Here is a 17973-nt window from a genome sequence, read left to right on the forward strand (position 1 = left end):
TGTGATCCATCTGTCAAGATGTTCATAAAATACTGCATTATATCTCTTCCACCCCTCAGTTCTTCTTTCTCCAATAAATATCCAGCAGCAACTTAAACTTGCCAATGCTCTCTGCTTCCTTCAGACCACCAAGTATGCTGTACTCACCATAGTTTTTATGGTCCTCGATGTGTTTCCAGAAACTGGACTTATATTTGTACTTCTTCCCACAGATTTCACATGAGAAAAAACAATCTGCGAATACAAGAGTGTGATGTTTCAGTGTTGTGACTTAATTTCATCTGAATACAGAGAACATCATAGATCTCACAGAACATTTTGATGTTGCATTGCGTTTTGCAACTTTAATAAATGTTCAGAAGGCTTTCGATGTGTTGCTGTGCGTGTACATACTGCATATAAAACAAACAGAATAGAGCAATATGAGGACTATAATCAATGTTACCTGGGAGTAGTCTTGGTCGTATTGCGAGGGGAGGATCTCTTGAGGTATCGATGAAATCTGAAAGTGGACTTACTTTTTCTGCTACACCTAGATTTATAAAAACTTTGATCAGTAATCTGCACAGCATTTGTAACTTGTCTTGAACATAGCAGTTACTGCATCTCTTGAAACAGAGTTCACAGGTGAATCAGAGAGTGAGTTATTCTATAAACCGGGCTCACTAGCTCTAATGTCAATCAACAGATATGAGAATTCCAGGATTTTGACACAGCAACAGTGAGGGAATGGCGATATATTTCCAAGTCGGGCTGGTGTGCGCCTTGGAAGGGAACTTGCAGGTGATGGTGTTTACGGATTTGAAAGTTGCTGTCGAAGGAGCTTTGGGTTGCAGCAGTCCATCGTGTAGATGGTGCACACTGCTGCTACCACAATGGGTCAATGGTGGAGGAAGTCAATGTTTGTGGAAGTGGTAGCAATCAAGCGGGCTGCTTTATCCTCAATGGTGTCAAGCTTCTTGAGTGTTGTGGGTACTGCACCTATCCAAGAAAGTGGAGAATATTCCATCACACTTATGTTACGCTGACTTGTGTTATGCAGGAGTATGAAAAGTATCAAAATCACATGGCAACAGAAACAATTGATGATATTTTATTCTCTTCCAGATATTTATTGGATTTGATTTTTCAGATAAATCCAACCTCTCAATAAGTGGGTTCTAATGATCAGACAGTTCTTTGCTAGTATTGAAGTCCACTATAGAAAATTAATGTTCAACTATGAATAATAAGTTTTAAGACACGAGTGTTGAACATTTCCTTGGTGATTCTGGAGCAAATAACTCAATTTATTTTGTTGGGCGTAATCCTGTCTGTACTCCGTTTGCATGCAGAATGAGTAATGCTATGCGGAATTTAAGACAAATCATGTTCCAGTCTCACAGCAAAAAGCAGCTATCATTACTTTTAATCTGAGCAGGTCTCTCAACAATATTTTTCCACCTTTCATTCCTTCCAAGGACTATCTTTGAAAATAGGTAATGTTATCCTTCTGGTGGAAAGAAAATTTGCATTTCTATCCATCTTTCATGACATCAGGATTTTCCAAAGCACTTCATCGCCAGTGGAGTGCTTCTGAAATCTAGGGTGGGATTATCTGGCCGCGTCCGCCCGGTGACTGGAGAATCCCGCCTGAGGTCAATGGACTTCTCCATTGTCCGCCTCTCACCCATGGCATTCTTGCGGCGGATAGGACGGAAGAATCCAGCACCTAGACACTGTTGTAATATAGGAAATGTAGCAGTCAATTTGTGCATAGTTAGCTCCCACACACAATGATCTGATAAATATTTATATTTTATCCCTTGTCATTTCTGTCCGGGGTGGAGTGGGGGAGCAATGAGTTTTTTTCTCACTTATCAGACAACTGCTAATGGTATTTTGTAATAGCAGATGGCATTTTGCCCAAACCCAATGAAGCCTGTTGTAATTCCTCCTCTGAGAATGTGCACTCCAATTTTAGAAAAGTGTAAGTAAACATCCAATCTGAAATTTATTCTGGATCACAATCTCTCATTATTGCAGCCAAGAACCATTTTGGCAGTTAAATTGTGCAGCCAGCTGATTCTGGCTTCAACTGGTCTCTTCAAGCTCATATTGGGCATCTGTTAGGTACAACTGGGGCTGTATGTAGTTCACATTGATTTATGGCACACAGTTTTGTGTTTCCATTCCAAGAAACTACAGGAGTATCAAGTGCAGGAAAATGAAAAGGCTACTTTAACATTGCACAAGAGGGGTATCATACTGAGCTTGGACTAAGGAACATTATTGGAATGAACCACAGCAGGAATCATTGTGCATCTAATTCATGCCTTCCTGTGAGGGCTGAAGGCTAAGAAAATTGGTGATTGTTCCATACTCGTACTAAGTCCCAGTTTATAAAGCACAAAATTGCATTACCTTAAACAAAACCTCCTAGGTCCTATGTACAACTTAAAATTACGCATCTGTACCTTGCCTGGTAAAAACCAATCCCTTCAGTTTCCTATGAAAGATTTAGTCGAGTACTGGTACAAAGGAGATAATGCAACCAAAATGAGAAGCCATTGTTCCCACTTGCCTTCTCCCAAGGAGAATGGACACAATGGGTAGCACTCAGAAGCATGTGTAGTGAAAGACAACCGAGACCTGGGATCCCTAGATATGTGTGGCATTTTACTGTTAACATGTTGGCCAAGCTTTGGGACAAGTGTTGGAAGAAACTGAAATGTGTCAGGAGGCTGTAGTTTGAGCTTCAGAACCAAAGGGACAGCAGAAGATGATTTATCAATAACCGCCTGTTGGACCTGAGTTTACGGTACTCAAATAACCCAACAAAAGATTTTTAATGTAATTTTTTAAATCAATGCTAATGGTTACCAAGGAGAAATTGTAATTATTTTATAGAACTCACAATAGGGAACAGCTTCCTTTTTCTTTATAACTGATAGCCTGGATTCTGTCACTGAGCCGCATTCTTTGTGGTGAAATTTCTCTTGCCATGAATCTGAAATAGATTGATTTGTTTTCTATATATGAGAAAGCAAATTGCTGCAAATAATGAAAGTATGAAACAAAGGCAGATGATGCATCATCTGTGGTGAAAACAAATAAACTAACAATTCAGGCGTGAACCTTTCACAGAAGTGACATTTGTTCTTTACAGCTTGCTTATTTTTCCTGTGTTTCGTGTGTTTTTCCTTTAGCCTTACTTTGTTCATTATTCATCCATGTTGTTTCCTAGTTGTGATAAAAGCCCCATTGCACAGATGTTATGTGACCTGAGCATTTCCAAAATTTGCATTTTACTCCCTGATAAAGATTAACTTTAAATAGCAGCTAACTTTATCCTACAAATATCAATAAAACTTTGCTGCAAGTTGCCCTTGAATGATAATTTTAAAAACCTTTTTCATGATGACATTTTACATTTTTACTTTGCCTTTGAATATAAATAAACTGTTCAAACATAAATCCTGTGCCAAAAAAGATATTTGGCAGGGAAACACTTTATCTGAAATGGGTTTTAAAGGTGATCTTGCAGAGATGCGGATAGAGTTCCAGAGCATGGAGCCGAGCCAAGTGATGCCACACTTCCCATGGTGAGGTAAAGGACATGGGGCAAAAGAGACGAGAAGCAAAGGAATAGATTTGGGCAAATGGGAAGGGGTATTTTGAAAATATCAAGGGGGACAAAACCATGAAGAGACTTAAATACAAGGATCAAATATTAAACTGATTTTCCAACCGTTCACACCAGCGGGATCTTCCGGTCCCTCTGAAGGTGATCCCCTCGTGGGTTCTCCGGTGGCAGATGGGCGAACCATGTAAAACGCTGCAGACATTAGCGGGACAGGAAAATCCCATAAGAGGCAATGGTGGGGAGGTGGGGCTGGGAAATCTGATCTGCCCATTAAACATTTGAGATGCAGATAATGTTCTCATGCACCCAAAATGAGACGGCTTACTGAAGGGACTAGCTTTTTCCTTCTTCACCATAATTGGCTTGGACTCTGACATTGGATTAAGCTCCTTTTGAGGACACAATTTTCCAGATCTATCTAAAACAAAGACACATGAAAAAAAGTTTAAAGTGTCAGCGCAATTAAACTTTGAATATATTTTATAAACTAGTTTCCATAAAATTAAATTAAAGATTTCATCTCTTTGTATAGTAAAGAAAAAATACAAGGAAAAAATAAAACATCCAGCAACATACCAAAGAGCTTTTGTGAAATCAAAGCTTTTATACTGGAAGCAGAAGAAAGCACCATTCCTATTGATAAGGAAATGTAAACAGTTAATTGTTAAAACTTTATGTAGTTCTGTTTACATTTCAACATTCAACTGTATTTTAATGTGAGTTACATGAACCAATGAATCGCAACCTGTGATCAGTTGATGCTTTTGTATATGGTATCATTTTTAATACAACTCAAATGCACACACATTTGGTTCTAAAGATATTTGAGGTAAATGTAACAAAAAATGTATTCTCTTACACATGCATTTATTCCAGCACCAAATTGTTTCATAGTAAATAGCACTCGGATGTTTCACAAACTAATTTGGATTTGTGTGATGGTAACCATTTCTCCAACTAATCTTCATATTGGTGCCATCTGTGGTAATGCATGTGCCATGTAAACAATGAGATCAATTGTAACTCCACCTTCAGCCCTCACCACCAATCTTGCCAGGGGTTAAGAGGCAGTTATAATCGAGTGTTACCCACTCCTTTAATGCCCTGATTTGGCTGACTGCAATTTTAAACTACCACAGTTGACCACAACCTCCTTTTTCAACACACCACCTATGTTGTCCACTTCAGTGAGTCCACCCTCCATTTCATTTTCATTTTTCCTACCTAGGAAGGAAAGCACATCTACCTCAAGCCAGGAGAGTCCTTTTTAAATATGCAGGTTGTCCTGAAATAACATATACAACTCTAAAATACCCTCAACCTTGCTGTCACCATTTTATCTATAAACAATTGATTTCTGAAGTTTCTTTCTCACAAATTAAGGCTTGATTACAGCAAATAATTATGACAATAGTTTTTAGAGTGACTTCTACGTAATTATAAATCACTTATCAGGATTTTTTGTATTTCATGGGATGTGGGTTTCGCTGGCAAGCCCAGCATTTGTTGTCTGTCCCTAATTACCCAAGAAGGTGATTGTGGGCTGCCTTCTTGAACTGCTGGAGTACATCTGGGGCAGGCATACCCACAGTGCAGTTAGGAAGGGGGTTCCAGGATTCTGATCCAGCGGCAGTAAAGGAATTATGATATAATTCCAAGTCAGGATAATGTGTGTGAGCTACTGAGGTGTCAGAAACTTAGTTGGAAGCACTTGCGCAGGTTTTCACTATGTCCAAAGATTCAATAGTAAAATAAGTCATTGGGGAAAAATTCATTTTGAAATTAATTTTTTTAATTACATTTTCACTAATTTATAGTGTGACCAAATGCATAGTTCCCAACATGCATATTTTTGGATGTCAATATTTGAAAAGTTTTTGAAGTTTAGTTTGAAACACTTCACTGTCAAATGCAGAGATGTTTCAAATTCTTTTTGATTCCATGCCATCAATTAATTTTATGGGCTGTTTATTTTGTGTTCATCAAGGTAAACAAATGGAGCTGTTTGTATTTCCAGTATCCCGTGGCAAATCTAAGTATTCCCAGATATGGCTAAATACTGATGAAAACACCTCCATGAACTCTGCTCCAACAATATGCCTCCGCCTCCCATTTCAGAACAACACACCCACTACATGTCTATCCAGGAGGAACTTGCACTTGTAGAGTGTTTTTTACGAGCTCAGGATGTCCTAAAATGCCTTACAGTCAAAATCATATTTTTGAAGTTATTATTTAGGAAACATAGCAGCCAATTTGAGCACAGCAAGGTTCCCCATATAGTAGTATGACAATGATCAGATAATATTGTGATGATGGTAAAGGAGAAATATTAGCCATGACACCAGAGAAGAACTGCCCCGAATCATAGAATGGGATATTTTGTATTCACCCGAGAGGTAGACAGGGCCTTGGTTTAACATTTCGTCCAAAAGAAAGTGCCTCAAAGTGTAGGACTACCTCAGTACAGTAACAATAGAGTCAGTCTGGCTTTTGTGCTCAAGGCTCTGGAAAGGAACTTGAACCCATGAATCTCCTGACACGTGAGAATGTCACCTATTAAGCCATGCAGGCATTCAAAATCATTGTGTGGTAAAGGTCCATACCCAGTAGACATTGCACTAAAATTGCTCCTCGTCTTGTATCAGATATTTGCAGCTGACAGATGCAGTGGACATTCATCCCACCAGTCTGAGCTAGATTTGATCAGGGTAACAAAAATTCTTAGGATAGGAATTCTTAAAAACAAAATGCTGCTAGCATAATGGCACCCAATATTTATAAAGAGAAAGCTTGGGGTATAACTCTTCAGAACTGAACAATAGGCACAGAATCTATCCGTGGTGAGAAGGGAAAAGGGTCAATACAACAGAGTAGTCAGTGAGGACGTTAATAGGTTGGATGATGTGCAAACTACGTAATAGAAAATGTCACAGAAGCAGTGAAAAGTCAAAAGAGCTGAAATGTAAAAAAGGCATGAGTGAAGACGTAATTATAAACTGTATAATTCTCCCTGATGAGATCTAACAATTGATGTGATTAAGGTAGAGGTAGACAGATTCTTGACTAATAGGGGAGTTAAAGGTTATCGTGGATAGTTAGAACGTGGAGCTGAGACCACAGTTGGACTGACCATGATCTTACTGAAAGGTGGAGCAGGCTTGAAGGGCCGAATGGCCTACTCCTAATTTGTATATTCATATGTGAATGTCTTCATGCGGAACTAAACAAATGGTTTATTTGATTAAATGTTCTATTCATACATACCTTTGAGTTGTGGTGAACATTACTTGTGGAATCTCTGAGGCATTTTGCGAGTAAATGACTTGACTTGGAATTTTGGAGTGAAGTTTTTCAATGGAGCAGCAACTCTAATTAATGAGCCATCTGAAACTTCTAATTTTGTTGGATTCTTCTGCAGAATTGTTTCTATGGCTATTTTTAGTCAAGGTTGCAGAAATTTATGGGACACAGGGAAACGTCACATCGGCCTCTCCTCCTGCGGTTTCTGTTTCCAGAATTCCTTTTTTTCGAAAATGACTGCTTTATTTGAAAATCATGGTCATGTATAAATTCTTTGCACAAGGGATAGATACGTTGACCATTGAGGAATATTATTGTTTCCGTCTGCATAGGCATACTTAATAATAAACCATTTATCACAACTAGACACAAAGGCAACAGATAATGAAATGGCATCTGTTTGAGTGGGACTTTATCTTTTAGGTATTCAAAAAAAAATGTTTGTTTTGCATTGCACAACAGAAATGTAGGAACCTTCTTTTCTTCACTTTTGAGCACAGAGGAGAAGAGTTTGTATTATTTAACGTGGAGATGCTGCCAATAATATTTTAAATGTCTTTACAATTCCTAAACCATGCATAAGATAGCTTGCAGAAGTGGAATGCTTCTTGTACGTAATCTTTTACAGATTTAGAGTTTGGTGCCTGAAGACTACTTAACACCTGGTTGAAAATGATGCACTTTATCTGCAAAAGAAATGCCTGAACGTCAAACCCACCATCCTGACCAATTTTCTCAGCAATTTACCAATGAAATCTGTGATTTGATGTAAATTTGTACCAGGAAAATATTTAAACAGTTATTAATTATTTGCAACAGAATCAATTTGGATGTGATTCTTTTTAGTGAGATTGGCTTTTTTTTAAGTGATTGGAACTTTCTTATCACATTCTTATCAATGGGTGACGAGCTAAAATGTATCGGTTTATAATGCTAGTGAGAATATCATCATTGTGTTGAAACCTCTCCTGCTTCTTACCAGTAGTGTTTTTGTTCGAAGCATCAGGTCTGGAGATGAAAGCAGTGAAAAGTTCTCCTGTGGAAAGAAGAGTCTTCATGAAGCAAACCAAAAAGTTACAATTGTCTAGATCAACGTAGTTTGAAATAATGCATGTATGTGTGGTGGTGTGTGCATTACACACAATGCAGTACATTGAATTCAGTATTCAGGCAGTTGTAAGAACTATACTCTATCTATGATAGCAATGTGTACAAAGCTTAATAAGAACTGAGCACACTATCAGCCACTTTCAAGCAAAGTGACAGTTTCTGTTGTGTTACCTGTGGTGAAATCACAATCAACATTTTTTTAAAAGTCATTGATTGAAAACATGTTTAGCATTTCTTGGCTAACAATGAACCAATCGATTTGAATTGATTCTAACCTTTGGGAGACTGAATAATTTAGCTCTCGGAACATGATTTATCGGTTCTACATCATTGAGCAATAAGAGGAATGTGTTTATATAATGTAAAAATTTTTGTTTCTTTATCTGGTTTTCCTTTGAATAGCTTTGCCTTTCTTGTTAAATATCATTGAGGTTGATGCAGAGTTAAAATAATAGCAGCACAGGGAAAAGATCTTGCACTTATTTAATGCCCATCACAACCACTGGACAACTCAAAACACTTCATAGCAAAGAAAAATCTTCTGAAGTGTCATCACTCTTATAATATAGGAAATGGGGAAGCAAATGTGCACACATTTAGCTCCTTACAAGCAGCAATGTGATAATCAGCAACAATCAGTTAATCTGCATTTATGACATTGATTGAGGGATGAATATTGGCCAGAATACCAGGGATAATTCCCCTTCTCTGCTGTGAAATATTGCCATGGGATCTTTACGTCGACCAGAGCAGGATAATGGGGCCTCGGTTCAACATCTCATCCAAAAGACTGCACTTCCGACAGTGCAGTACTCCCTCAGTAAAGTGTCAGCTTTGATTTTGCGCTCGAGCCCTAGAGTAGGATTTGAACTTGGAACCTGAAGACTCAGCAGTGAGAGTGCATCCAACTGAGTGACAGCTGCCACTAAGATCACAGCTGACAACAATTTCACTTGCTGATGTGTTGAGTAATGCCAGCTTTTACCACTGAAGACAAGATTTTCATCCCACTTGACATGATCTGGATTATGGGTCATGTACCAATTAATATAGATTCTATGAACATCCCTAAGACATTGTGTCTCTGTTTTCTAAAGAGCAATTATAAAACTGGAATTGACTTGATATTATCCATCAGTAGTACATTGTGGTTTATTAATTTCAATGTTTTATGAATAAAATAAAAGGTAAAACCTGGAAATGTAGAGTCTAGAAATGCATAGTCTTCAAATGCCCAAACAGAATTTGAGGAGAAAATTTTATGACTTTGTTGCAAATGTCAAAAGAGCTGGATGATCAAAAATAATAAAACTGGTGATATAGTAATGTTTCATCAATTATATTCTCAGGAAACACCAGTTAAAGGTAAGAATTCTCTCTACTTGTGTTCTTTGCACTAGTGATTCCCCCCACCCCTCACTTGTTCTGCTTCATCTCTTTTTTTACAAATTTAGAGTATCCAATCATTTTTTCCAATTAAGGGCAATGTATCGTGGCCAATCCACCTACCCTGAACATCTTTTGGGTTGTGGGGGCAAACCCCACGCAGACAAAGGGAGAATATACAAACTCCACACGGACAGTGACCCAGAGCCGGGCTCGAACCTGGGACCTCGGCGCCGTGAGGCAGCAGTGCTAACCCACTGTGCCACCGTGCTGCCTGCTTTATTTTTAGTTACAACAGTATTCAACCCTGTCCAAACCCCTCTGGATTGCATGCTCTCCATAGCTTCAAATGCCCTCTCAACCAACTGATTCTGCCTTTTTTTAAGCCCTCCTCTAGCCCATTTCCCGACGCTTCTTGACAACTACTTATTTATCTTCTCTGCTGCTAGATGATGCAATAAGGAGCTGGTTGGTGGGCTTTTACCTTGAACTAGTACCAAGCTATTATGACTATGGTTTTCACTGGTGTGATTGGTACGGAATTCCAGGATATTGACCTGGTGACAATGAAGATTTGGCATTATATGTCGCAAGTTAAGGATGATGTGAGCCTTGGAAGTGGTGTTCTCCAACACTGCCCTTCTTTATAGTATATGTTATGGGAGTGAGAGATGCCATTTAAAAAAAAGCCTTGGAACAGATGCAGTGCTTCATGCAGATAGTACAACACGCAGTTGTGGGTGATGGCCTTTGAAAACAGTGGCGTTCATCAAGCAAACTCTTGTGAATGGTGGTGTAAGCAGGTGAGGTTTTGGTAACAGGACAAGTACACTGCTGTACTGTTCTATAAAACGTTCAAAATGAAGATGTGTGAACTCCTGAAAAATTATGTTTAAAATTCCAGGCACTGGCATTCACAGTTGAATTTTGCTTGTGTGAGCCAACTTCCTAGTTCAGAGGTGCAGCATTCTTAATTGGGTTGTTTCTGTGCAAACTTTTGCAATAACTAAAATGCATCTTACTTGTGTGAGCATCAATATTCTTAATTGAATGTTTTTGCGTAAACGAATTGCCTACCTCCGACATGCCTTAATAGTATAGAGACTGGGTATAAAACAGGTGTTCTCTTTGGAGAAAATGGTACTGATTTTAAGGCAACAATGAAATGGATCTAAACAGATGTTCACTGAAGAGGAATGATTCTCGGGTATCCTCGACCAAAATTTACAATTAATGAAATTAACAGAAGTTATAACTGCACTCACCTTAGTACTTAGAATTGACTTAAGTTCTGTTCTCAGGGTGAGATAATATTGTTCATTGAATTTGATCTGCACAGTGCTGTTAATTTTTTGTGACTTAAATAAATGTGCTCAAAGTGACATTAAATAAACAAGAACTCGTAATCAATAGTGTTGAGCTCCTTGAGCACTGTAGTGGCTGCAACCATGCAAGTGCTGAGTATTTGATCACAATAAATTGCATCTATATAGCTAGCCTGAGGCTGTAAATGGATGCAGAAGCTTTGACCGCTCAGTAGGTGATTCACGGATTGCACAGTGCTCGTCCTCTGCCCCATTCTTGTCAACTCAGACTTGGCGCAATTGGTCCAATTCAACTTCTGATTACTGGCCCTTGATGGTGATGCTACTGAAGGTCAAGATGCGGTCACTGGGCTTTCTCTGGTTTGAGATGGTGATTGCCTGGCACTTACACGACATAAATATTTATGCTATTTGTCAATTGATCCTGCTGTAGGTTAGCATGGACTGCTTCGTTATCCTAGGCATTGTTAATGAGACTAAAGGTTATAGAATTGTGAGCAAACAGCCTTGCTCCTGATGTTTTCAGAAAGGAGAGGTCATTGATAAAGCAGCTTAAGAAGGTTGGGCAGAGGATACTTTTCTTTCCTGCACTAGGGCGGTAAGACAATACCCGTGACAATCAAAACTATCTTCCTTTGAATAGGGTATGACTCAAGCCAATGTAAATTCTCCTTTTGAGACCCCTCATTGACTTTGTTTTGTTGGTTCTCTGTACCAAATTCTGCCTTAATGTTCACTGAAGAGGAATGATTCTCGGGTATCCTCGACCAAAATTTACAATTACTGAAATTAACAGAAGTTATAACTGCACTCACCTTAGTCTGCTCTAACTTGAAATTCTCTTGTACCCTAGTCTGGATAAAGGCTATAATGAGGTCTAAATACAAATGGTCCTCGAGATGGCTACTATATTAGTGGTATCATATAGATTCAAGTTGCTGTAAATTATTTTAACTATTCCTATGACATATCAAATCGTACATTACAATGCTTCCCAAATTACTGAGACCATGAAAATATTTTCTTATTTGAATGAAACTGTTAAAATATTTTAAAGGAAATATTGGAAAACACTTCTTGTTTAAAAACTTTAATCGCCAACATCTTTCAGTTCTGAGGAAAGACCGTCGAAGACCTGAAGCATTCTTACTTTTCACCAGTGCTACATAATCAGCTGAGCGGTTGCCGGCATTTCATGATTTCACCCCCCCCCACCCCCTAAACTTTCCAGCTTCTCCAATGGAAGAGATCAGGGATGAACGTTACATAATGCAAGCTTAGGCTGGGTTCTTAATCTTCCCTTCTCGTTTCTTCACAATCCCTTATTTTTCCCCTTTTGTTTTGTAGAAACCTCCCTCCCATTTACTCATCCAATAAGTACCAGTAAGAATGAGCTATCCCAGTCACTGAAGGTGTTGAATGAAGCCTCCACTCTACAGTGAGAGGACATCCAACATAAGTGCAGCACATCAGGTGGTAATGCATAGATAGACCGTGTATTTTACTGCTCACCTCTAGCTTCATGATCTCTTCTGTGCTTCCAGAAGCTCGACATGTACTTGTACCTTTTACCACAAATGTTACAAACCATGTCATCTGAAAGAAAAAAGGTTTATGAATTATTGATGCTGTATTCTAACAAAATAGGAAGCCTGTTTCATTTAACAAGGGCAGATGACAAATTTATTTGACCTGAATGATGGTCTTGTATTGGACTGTCCTCTTTCGGGGAATCCTGAAATGCAGTATAATGGCAAGCTGCAGGCAATTTGAAATCACCTGGAATAAGACAATATTCATGATTACTTAAAAAAAAAGTCCATTTTTGATGCATTATTTCAGCCACAAAATATATCACCATAAAATACCTTAATTTATTTCTGATCTGTAATACACTTTCCCCCTTGAACATTTTAAAAACTGGCATTCTGCACATTATGGTCGATGAGATTGATTGCTGCAAGCAAAATAGCTTCATGGCATTATTGTACTACCAAGCTGTAAGATGTGTCACTGCCCTATTTTATTTTGGAGTGGATTTCCAAAATAAGTCCGGCTCCAGACTAGCTTAAGCCACAGCGAGCATTTTCAATACAGGATAGAGGGCATGCAGTCAACCTGTGATTACTGTTCATTCCTGTTTGCAAAGTACTTATCAAGGTTCTAAATTTGGCTGCCCTTAATTGGGGAATGATATTGGAATGGAGTATAAAAATGAATGTTACCAAGCTAATGGCTGTGCAGAGCAGCTCAAAGTGTAGTAGTAGAGAGAAAATATCAGGAAAGATGAACTGAAGTGGTATCCCAGCCCCCTTTGGTTCAGCCAGTTTATTTAGTAGCTGAAAAATCCTTGATCTGCTCTCTAAATACTTAACTAATTAATTTCTCAATGCGAAACAATTAGTTACTACAATCCAACCAAGCAAATAAAATCTCATCAACTACACCAATGTGAATGAATAATGGTAGGTCAGTGACTGTCCACAGCCTCTCCAATGTCTATTAAAAACTATTTTCAAGATGCAAGTCACTGAAAAGAAGATTGTGACCTTTCTATTGTTGCACCTTTATCTCGTGTGATCCTTTGTGCTGTAACAAGAGTCATGACCACTAAATAGATGGGAGTTTTACTAGTCTCTTAAGATAAAATAGAATAGGGAGGGTTTGAAGCTGTACTGAACTGTGCCCAGCAGCAGGCCCACATGGTCTGATGGCAATGGAGGCAGGGGTCCATGTCACAAAAGAAAGTCTAGTGCAAGCTTTAACATCTGAACCCAAAAGAGAAGGCAGCTGTTCTTGCCGGTTTCAGACTTGCAGATTCTCAGGGACAGTCAGACGGAGAGTTCTGGGGAGGAAGAATAACAACGGCTGCTGCTCTGCCAGGCTGGGAAAAAGGATTGATTTTAAGTTAATGGTTAAGCCCACCAAGTGGAGGGCTGGTAAGCATGTAACCCATGTTCGAAGAAAAAAGGATTTTGAAGAATACCATGGAATGACCATACAATGGGAACTCCACCCTACTATGTTAAAAAAAGTTGAGTGAAGGGGACTTAGTTTAAAAGGACTTTGGAAAATTCATCTTGGTGAAGCAGGGAGAAGGGATCCTGTTAGAGCCGGGAGAAGCTTCAGCCTTTAACTCGACATGTGAAATGTGGCATAGAGTTTTCGGTTGTGTGGGGGAAGGGATACCCTTCCTATAGTTTACTTGGACAACTAATATACTAATGTTTATTATGTTGCTTTGTTACAGTAAAATTCTTAATGTGAAATTTGTCATGCGATTCTTTGAGTAGGTCACTACAAAATTTCTAACTTTTTAAAAAAGTTATCGTCTGTATGGGGTTCATTATGGTTCCCATTTACTTCCTTTGCTGTGCAAGGAAGTCCTTAGTAATCACAGCAACACCAATGCTGCCAGAGGCACAGGAAAGTGTGGCGGGCTTTTGTTATTCCTGGCCTGAATGGAAATTTCTGTAACATCGGCTTTAAGAGGTGATCAGAAATGCAACTACTCCCTTTACTAAGGTGCGTGGAGGTAATGTTTTTGCCCATTTGTTCGTCTATTTGGGTTGATTTCAACAAAATTTAGTACAAGGGTATAGCCAATGAAGAACTGGTTACTTTTGGCAAAGAAGCTGTAATGTTCTATGCAGATCCAGACCATGGATTTTTTTAAAGCATTAATTAAGACTGAGAGATGGGGGTGATTAACTTTTTTTAAAAAGAATGTTGTAGGTGATTTTATTTAGACTGTTGTCTCAGCTGCTGTAATGGAATGAGCCACAGCTGTTAAACATGTGAACAGAGTCTTCAGAGCAGGTTGTTTGGATGTGGATTGCATAAAGCCACCTCTGAGATGGAAGATCTTTACAAAAAGATTTTTCTTTCAGCTTTGATGAAAAATCATCAATCCCCGAAGAAAAAGCTTCAAGAAACATCTACATAATTATAATAATGTTGGGAGGTAATACAATATGATAGAGGTCTTTATTTGTTTTAACTAAATGCTTGAAATTTGTCCTTGCAAACTTCTGTTAAAATTATATTTAAGAGTTTGAAATGACTGTTTAAAGTTCACCCAACCCTCCTGTGTCATTCTGCTATTGCTGAATCAGTGTGATGAGGTTCAACAACAAGGGAGTTAGCAGTTTCCAGTGTAATCAGTCCTAAGGTTAATAAAAGTGCAATACTTGTTTCAAACGATCGAGACAACTTCTGGCAGACAGGATTGCTTGAAAAAGTTCTTCTGTGTGTGAGGTGTTACGATCACCATGGAGACCAATAACTATTTTAAAAGAATTTGATCTTCCGGTCAAAGGCTAAAAGAATGACATGCAAGCTTTCACAGGTTAAGACTTTTACTGTAACAAAAGATTTGATACTACTGACTAAATGCTCTCATTGTAGGCAGGTTAGAATTTATTCTAAAGAACAGAACTTTTAACAACACCGAAAGAAAATCTACTGTCAGGTATATGTTACACTGTCCCTTAAGAAGACATCAGTCCCCAGATTTCTGTTTGTCTTTCAATGCCTCCCCATCTTCATCCCTAAGGCCTTTTTCAGGCAGGTGAATAAGATTATTTGTGGGCGAGTAAAACCCCGTGAGTGAAGAAAGTGTTGCTGGAGCACAGAGGGTGGGTTGACGCTGCCGAACTTCTGCAGTTACTATTGGGCGGCTAATATAGCCATGATTAGTGGGTAGTGGGGGCGAGGTCAGCATGGGAGCGGATGGAGGCGGCGTCATGTAAAGGCACTGGTAACGGCACATCTGCCATTCTCGCCAGCCTGATACTCCACAAGTCCGGTGGCAGTGGCGGCTCTGAGGACCTGGGGTCAATGGAGGAGATATAAGAGAGTGGAGTCCATCGATTTGGACCCCGATTTATAATAACCACAGGTTTGTACCGGGTAGGCTAGATGGCGGGTTCCGGAGTTGGCAGAGGGCAGGAATTAGAAGGATGGGGGAATCTATTTATAGAGATAGAGGCGGGGCTATGGGCGGATGTCCTAAGCAGGGTTAATACCCCATCATCATGTGCCAGGCTTAGCCTGATACAATTTAAGGTAGTCCACCGGGCACACATGACAAAGGCTAGGATGAGTAAGTTCTTCAGGGTTGAGGATAGGTGTGCGCGGTGTGCAGGAAGCCCAGCAAATCATGTCCACATGTTTTGGGCATGCCCGAAGCTTAGAGGGTTTTGGCAGGATTTTGCTAAGGCAATGTTCACAGTGCTAAAAACACGGGTGGTGCCGAGTCCGGAGTTAGAGATCTTTGGAGTGTCAGAAGATCCGGGAGTTCAGGGGCGAAAGAGGCCAACGTCTTGGCCTTTGCCTCCCTGGTAGCCTGGAGACGGATCTTGTTAATGTGGAGGGACTCAAAGCCCCCCCCCCCCCCCCCACCGAGTGTAGAGACCTGGGTTAGTGACATGGCTGGGTTTCTCAGTCTCGAGAAAATAAAGTTCGCCTTAAGAGGGTCAATGTTAGTGTTCACCCGGAGGTGGCAGCCGTTCGTCCACTTTCTCGGTGGAAAATTAAAATGTCAGCAGATGCAGTATTCCAGGAGGCGGGAGAGGGGGGATTGTTGTTGTATGGTTGAGGTTTGTGAAGATTGAGCTGGCGGGAGAAATGTTTATTTTCCCATGTTAATGTCATTGTTTATGTTACTGTGATATGTTCAAACACCGCAATAAAATATTATTTTTAAAAAAGATGACATCAGTCCAAAATAATTCTTAGTCCCCTTTTAATCTTTAACAATCAAACCACCCAGGCTTGCTGTCAGGCAGACTTCAGAACAGATCACATGAAGCCACCGCCCGCTCTTCATTTTACCCTCATTTAAAGATTGTCCCAAAACAACATAATCTTAAACCTAAACCTCAACTGTAACAGAGGGCATTTACCCTGCAAATTTACTTGATGCAAGCAGGCAGTTTTGTACTGAAATTACCTCCACAAAGACACTAAATCGTCAATATCAACCAGAATTATGTCTTGACTTAAAGGTAAACAAAGTCATCGGAAGTGCAGGACAGAAGTTGCAAAGATAGCATGTGGAAATGTTTGCCAGTACTAACTGAATTGTTTACCCAGTGTCTCACTGTACCTGACCACAAGGCTGGACCAGATTCTTTCACCAATATCTTTTGCTTAACTGCAGTACATGGTTGGACCTGTTGGTCTCCATTCAGATTCTCTGTAAACAGAAAACCGACGACATGTTTTACAATTTCTAAATGTCCTAATACCAGAGCAATAAACACCATCTGACTGTTTACACCTGGGTTCTTTAGAGACTTGGCAAACTAGTCATGAAGAAAGGATCAATTTTATTAGCCTACACTTTGGCTGTGTTTATTTTCCTCTGGTAAGAACAAAATGGGAACCTAAAGAAAGTGGTCCATAAACAAAAGACGGGGTTTGTGTTCGTGCTTGTGATGCCACCTTTCCATCAGGCTAAAACCTTGGAGCAGGGGGAAGGGTGGGAGCAAATAGGCGGAGGCTGATTTAGAGCAACAAACTTGATGGGCTATTTTTGACCTTTATTCTACAACTGGCACATTCACTAACACAAAGCTGCTATTTTTTTTGAAGTCCTATGCTACAGACTAACTTGTGCCAACCCTGAAGAATTTGAAGCGTTGAAAGCTGTAGGTTTTAAATATTTCAGGGATGGATGCTGCAAGCAACATTGTTCCACAATTAATGGCACCAAGTTGGCCAGCAGGTTCCATTTCCCGTTCAAAGGTGCATTTTAAATTGAGCTTTAATTACTGAAATAAATCATTTGAACAAGAAAGACTATATTAAACTTGCATTAGTTACAGCCAACTCTTTTCCTTCAATGAAGTATAAAATCTCCTTGAATTTAGAAAGCCTCCCAGCTCTTTTAAAATACTTAATTTTAAGTTGCTTGCAGCTGGAACAGGCACAAATTACTTTAAAAGAATTACTTGATAGGAATAGACTCAACACTTTAGGATTATCTACAGAGACATAAACCATCATAAATGAAAGTAGAAAGTGACTGGCTACTGTTTAAACAAATCATTAATTTATTCATACGAGTTCTGAAATTTACAAATGTGTTCACTGAAAAATCTTTTTCAATTAATTGTATTCCTCTGTCAAACAACCTTTCATTTGCTTTCATCACACCCAAAATACATATCCTCCATATTTTACAGAGTATATTTTCTGTACTCTAGCTCCAGTTTCCCT

General features: G+C 39.2%; 1 protein-coding gene across 9 annotated transcripts in view; it reads right to left on the bottom strand.

Moving 5' to 3' along the window:
• LOC119955512 (zinc finger protein 11-like) overlaps positions 1-17973 on the bottom strand; it is a 78037-nt gene that overhangs the window by 37279 nt on the left and 22785 nt on the right. For 6 of the 9 annotated variants that reach the window (XR_005458488.1, XM_038781771.1, XM_038781774.1 and 3 more), the window contains 9 exons: positions 16859-16948; positions 12442-12528; positions 12262-12345; positions 7908-7964; positions 4202-4258; positions 3951-4043; positions 2897-2989; positions 446-532; positions 148-234 (listed from right to left, as the gene is read on the bottom strand). Coding sequence is in view for 8 of the 9 variants with exons in the window: in XM_038781771.1 (XP_038637699.1) it covers positions 148-234; positions 446-532; positions 2897-2989; positions 3951-4043; positions 4202-4258; positions 7908-7964; positions 12262-12345; positions 12442-12528; positions 16859-16948 (735 nt within the window). In the remaining variant the exon portion in view is untranslated. The remainder of the gene's footprint in view (positions 1-147; positions 235-445; positions 533-2896; positions 2990-3950; positions 4044-4201; positions 4259-7907; positions 7965-12261; positions 12346-12441; positions 12529-16858; positions 16949-17973) is intronic. The other 3 variants (XM_038781775.1, XM_038781770.1, XM_038781772.1) reach the window with 2 other exon arrangements.

Source organism: Scyliorhinus canicula, chromosome 21 (genome assembly GCF_902713615.1).
Source record: "Scyliorhinus canicula chromosome 21, sScyCan1.1, whole genome shotgun sequence".
Classification (NCBI taxonomy): Eukaryota; Metazoa; Chordata; class Chondrichthyes; order Carcharhiniformes; family Scyliorhinidae; genus Scyliorhinus; species Scyliorhinus canicula.